The 6,000-nt window shown below is 29.8% G+C and overlaps 1 protein-coding gene across 1 annotated transcript in view; it reads left to right on the forward strand.

Moving 5' to 3' along the window:
- Window positions 1-1,534, forward strand: part of LOC145322774 (uncharacterized) — an 89,479-nt gene extending 87,945 nt beyond the window's left edge. Inside the window, exon 6 of the mRNA XM_080165029.1 lies at window positions 940-1,534. Within this exon, the coding sequence (XP_080021155.1) occupies window positions 940-1,115 (176 nt within the window). The 3' untranslated portion in view covers window positions 1,116-1,534. The remainder of the gene's footprint in view (window positions 1-939) is intronic.
- The last annotated feature ends 4,466 nt before the right edge of the window (window positions 1,535-6,000 follow it).

Here is a 6,000-nt window from a genome sequence, read left to right on the forward strand (position 1 = left end):
AAAAAAGTACAAAAGTTAAAATATTTTGCATACCCTTGAACTAAAAAATCATTGTTATACAAAAAATATTTACTTGTGATGAAATAAAATCAGACCTAAAAAGTAGAAATCTTTAATTTTAATCAATTCATTATAAAAGAGTTTAAGAATTAAGTCAATTTTTTGCACATCTTGCATACCTATCTTTCTAATTTGCACAAATTGAGAATGTAGAATTAAGTAGAAAATACTCGCAAGGGTCCGTACAATAACTATGGGAGGGGAAATTGGATATTAAATTGGCCCCCAAAGTTTTATACACAAGTTCACTGATTTTTTGTCGTTAAAACTATCGGGACTTGTTGTATCATAATTGGGGGATGTACAAAATTTCACTTTCAAAATAAATCCCTTAATAATTAAACAATATAAGGGGTAATTTTGTTTATCATCATTTGGGTTGACTTCATAGATCCGCAACGATCCAAAAGTGTTTTCAGTGCAAGACATAAAAATTCTTTTCCCTGTGGAAAAACATCATTTTTAAACTTTTTTAATTTTAATTCTAAGATGTTTTGAAACAAACATGTTTTTCATTTAGAAAATTGGATTTTTTGGCCATAAAAAAATTACATAGTGGCAATTTTCATTTTAATAATTTTTTAAAGAAAGGATAAAGGCATCCAAAGAATAAAAATTTTTAAAAAAATTTTGCTAAAAAAGTTCTTTTTTAGACAGAATGGTTTATTTTACTGCACACTTTTTCGATAGGGTTTGATGTGTGGATCATCAAAACCTCCTCCATTTAAGAAAAAAATATTTTCTGTCCCCTGCTAGAAGTTTTAACCCTAAAGGGTTCCATAACTAGGCAGAGCTTTAGCCATGTGGGGATCTTCTAAACCCTCCTCAACTTATCCTAGTAATTGATTTTAATTTTTTAAATATTTTTTTTTCTTTCAGGTGAAAAGCCCTACCGGTGTTCTTGGGAGGGATGTGAGTGGCGGTTTGCACGGAGCGACGAGCTGACCCGCCACTACCGCAAGCACACTGGCGCGAAGCCGTTCAAGTGCCGCCACTGCGACAGGAGCTTCTCGCGGTCAGACCACCTTGCGCTGCACCTCAAAAGACATCAATAAGCCAAGGCATTTACCCCTACTTATACAGAAGTCAAATATTAAGTGATGTTCATAGTAGACTTTTCACTGACTTCAGATAGTTATAGAGTAGCTGCGCTACTTAAAAGGAAATTTAATGCCAACGGCTTATAAATCATTTAGAAATTTAAAAAAGAAATGTACAGCATTTAGTTATAAATCCTTAACAATTAATGGATTTTTAGTGACAATTTGATGTTAAAAGTTTGTTTCAAAAGCTGATATTAATCAGCTATTCATAGTAATAGATAAATGTTTAGATGGATGGAAAGGATTAAGGATATTTTATGTGATTAAAATGCTTACATTTTATATTAATAAACTTATTAGTTAAATTTATTTTAATAAACAATATAACAGTGAATATATATGATATGAAAACATACCTGAAGAGACTAAAAGAGAGAACCGACCAGAAAGCAGCACTGCTCTATATTCGGTTCTCTTTCATTAGACAGAGTACCTAATATAAAGCAGGCCTGCTCTATATTAGGTACTTTCTTAATTTTCTCTCTGTTTAGCACAGAGAGGGGAAAAATTAGTAAAAAAGAACATTATATTAATAATTATAGTTATTCGATGTGATGCATGTAAAAATCAAAACAATTATAACCCAGTGTTGGTCGGCTGTGATAAAAGATTTCATATTTTCATTTCTAAAAACCACCCCTACAGACAACCAGACATTTATTTCATCAAGTTCAGAAAAAAAAAATTATTTTTGTTGATCATTTTTCCAAAAAAATCTTCTATGCAAATATGTGTATTCAATTTATTGTTTAAATTTACATCAAATAATGTGTTTTATTTTATTTTTTGTCCACGGATTATGCAATTGGCAGGTCTTCCTTTAATAGTTTTTACTAGGGACAGGGAAATGGAAGAAAAAACTATTTTGCCACTAAAATTTGATTAATGAAATGAACAGCTCCTTTCACTTGGCAAAAAGGAACATTTTCCCCCAAAAGAAATCATTTTTAAGACAAAATAGTTTTTCTTTTCTTTTCTCATGGGTGTAAGGCAAATAGAAATTTACATTTAAAACTTTTCTAAAATAATATATTTATGAATTTAAGAATATACTCATATTTATACCTACCTAGTCATTTTATTTTATAAATTATGTATTCATTTACTAAAATAGGGATTTGGTTTACAAACAAAAGCTTTACCTTTCAATTTTAGATCATAAAAATATATAAATCAAAAGAAGGTAAAACAGTTTTTATTTTGGTTCTACATCCTCAATTTACATGTCAAATATTTTAGGTATGAAATTTAATCAAATTGACAAAAAAAACCTCAAAAATTGGGCTGATTTTAAAAATTAGTTTTGTTTTATTTCCCCACTAGTTATCAAGATTAAAAAATCAAATAACATTTCCAACACTAAAAAGAAATTATTCTTACATTAAAGTGTTAAAGATAATATAAATAGATAGATAACTTTTTGTTGATATACATTATACATATGATATGAAAGGATAATTTTGAGAAATTAATTTTTAAAAGTTTTCGGAGAAAAGAAAATAAATTTTTCAAAATGTCCTTATAATGTGTCAGATTTCAATAATAAAAATATTTCTTTAATTAATGTTAATCCAATAATTATTGCATTTAAAAAATATGCCACATCTTACCAATTTTTTGAATATTTATTTTTTTTCTCCAAAATTATATAAAAACTATGAATTTTTTTTATTTAAACAATATGAAATGAAATTTGTTTTGGTATTTTTTAATAACATTTTGGCCAAAAAATTTGTAAGTCTGGCATATTTTTTTACAATGTAATAGTTTACTTGATGTACCTTACTTTATTTCACCGTAACGAGCTAAAAAGTTGATCTCTCGTCAATTATATATGTAGATTTTTTTTGATAATGCAAATCAAGTAGCCTTTTTTTTAACTTTATTAAAGTTTTAAATTATTTTGAAGTCATAGGAATTTAGTGTTTCGGTATTAAATAAATCAATTATGCCAATTACGAAGCGGCTCATAGGACCTAATAAAAATGACGTAATACAATACAAATGACCAATAATAGGCCAGTATACATTGTAATTGACAAATGATAAAATGTATACTGGCCTTTCATTGGTCATTTGTATTGGATGACGTTATTTTTCATTAGGCACTATAAGCTGCATGTAGTAGTCAACTTCGGTTCATCTTAATTAATGTATTTTAGACTTGAACAAAGCCTTTGATAGTATATAGTACATCAAAACAACAACAAAAACACTATTTCCCTTTTTCTTCTTTTTTAGTAGGTTGCGAAGATATTATACATGTCTTTCTCATTGGTATGTTGGTATGTTAGGCACTTAAAATCAATCAGGCCCTATAGATAAAGGCTCACAATTAAAGGGTTGTTTGTCTAAAATAAATCTTTTTTTAGTCGACATAAAAGCGACCATGGCTAACATAACATTGAACTGTAATAGCAAATTGTTACATTTTATTATAAACAGATTTCCGCAGATTAAAACCAGTTTTGTTAGCCCCTAAAGGGAAAATAGGAAACGTTTTTGGGTAGTCATGCTACTATAGGACGTAAGCACGTTTAGAAATAAAAAATGATCTTAAAAAATGTAGGACTAAGAAAAGATCTTTAGAAAGGCTACTTTGAGTTAATATAATATAGTAACACGTGTTAATTGGGTATATTAGTTATTAATTCTTATAATTCTCTATTTTATGTTTTATTATAATTATTTTATTAATTCTAATTGTTTCATATTTGTGTGATTGATTAAAATTACAGCGCCCCTTAATGCTATTAAGAAATTTTGTCATCGCACCAAGAAACACCTTTTTAGAAATAAGAAATTCTTTTGAAAAATTTTAACAAAAAAAGTATGAATAAGAGACGTTTTAGAAAGAATTTATAATGAAATAGAAAAAAGTTGTTAGACTTTTTTTTGGTGATTTGACAAAATTTCTTATTTGCGTTCGGGGAATGTGTGAAGTATAAAAAAAAAGAAAAAGAATAGTAATATAAAATACCGAGAGAAAAAAATCACTGCCGATAACTCTTCTTTTTCTGCTGTTATAAACAAAAAATGCTGTTTAATTTCTGCCATTTTTATGTTTCCTATTAAAAAAATCAAAATGTACTATTAAAATTTGTTTTAAAAACAAGTATAAGTAAAGAAGTGATAAAAACTTTCAAATAAAAAAAAACTAGTGTAAAATTTTTAAGTCAATAGTAAAATTATAATTTTTTATAGTAAACTTATTCTTTTTGTAGCCAAAAGACCTTTAAAAGGTTTAAAAACTCACAAAGAAAGAGACACAGCACACCTTATAATGTTTAAAAATGCAAAGATTTAAAAAAAAACTATTTTGGTACTTTAGTAGTCATGGTAATGGTAATAAACAGTCATTTTGAAATGCTGATGTACTTTTTAACAGTTTAGAGTACATATTATGCAGTACATTTGTACTAAAAGTATTAGAAAAAGTACATCCAGACTGTTTATTCTCCATTACAAAATGAAGCTACCCTGAAATGAAAAGATGGATTTAGTGCCGTTCACGGTAAAATGTTTCCGAGATCGATTATCTACAAAAATAGATGAACTTTAAAGGCTGCTATCAGCCAAACGGCTGAACCTACATGTTATGTCAGTACAAAAATTTTAACAGACATAAAAAGGCCTACACATAATCGAAAATAGCCGTTACTCAATAGCGCGTACATAAATGCGCGAAAAAGATTTATTTTACGCGTTTTCTACAGTCAAGCTTTCCCTGTGCATCATTGGATCATTGGATCTTTGCTATTGCAGAAAAATTTTAGGCCTTTTTATGCAACTCATAACGAAGTGTTGGAATAACATGTACGTTCAGCCGTTTGGGAGCTAGTAGACTTTAAAGTTCATAGATTTTTTTTTGAAGATAATCGTTCCTAGGAACATTTTTACCTTGAACTGCACTAGATCCGAAAAGATATTTATAAATGTAAGACGCGTTGCCTTTATTTTATTATTAATATAATATAATTCTTTTTTTTAATTGCTTGTTATAAAAAATATGCTTTCTTCGATTATTGCGAAAATAAAATTTTCAATTTATATACATCTGTGTGTATAACTTTTCGTACCCGCGACCGTAGCTCAACACGTAGCGCATCCGCTCGTCGTCGGGAAGGTGATAGGTTCGAATCTCGGTCCGTCACCGCGTCATAACTACAGACGTTAAAAATGGTTCCTACTGCTGCTATGTCAGGTGCGCGACATAAATAGTAAGAATAGGGGGAATGCCTTGGCCCAAAACAGGCGCAACTCACTACCATGCACAGTTAGGACTTCTCAGACAAAAGTCGTGCAATCAAAGGGTTGGTTGTCTGATGGGCATATGGACGCTTTACACCGCAATCATAGGGCTTAGGGCTGACAACCCTATCCCATATCCATAAAAAGCCACATTGTTACAGAAACACTGACAAATTGTCAGCGGCCTATGCTCCCCCTGTGGAGTGTAAAGGGCTTGTTACTGTTTTTTTTTTTTTATAACTTTTCGTAGAGCAGCTACTCTAAAACTAGAATATGTATGTCCTTTCTACCGTCTGTCTTGACGTACTTACTTAAAAATGAATTACCTATAGTGAAAATAGTAGACCAATAGAGAATCTTCACTAAAAAGGAGAACCATATCAGTTCAGATATACCCTGTCAAAATAATATCAATACGCTTACAGTAGAAGTTGGGATTTTTTAATTCCTCCCGAGGCCTCTAGGGGAGTAGCCGCTGGTAGAATTAATATGGCAGTAATAATAATGACGTTTAGTTATTTTATGTGTACTAAGAATAAATCCTTATAACATAGTAAGGGGATGTCTCTGGACCGATCGGGTTATC

This window comes from Acartia tonsa, chromosome 6 (genome assembly GCF_053477335.1).
Source record: "Acartia tonsa isolate MP-2025a chromosome 6, ASM5347733v1, whole genome shotgun sequence".
Taxonomy (NCBI): Eukaryota; Metazoa; Arthropoda; class Copepoda; order Calanoida; family Acartiidae; genus Acartia; species Acartia tonsa.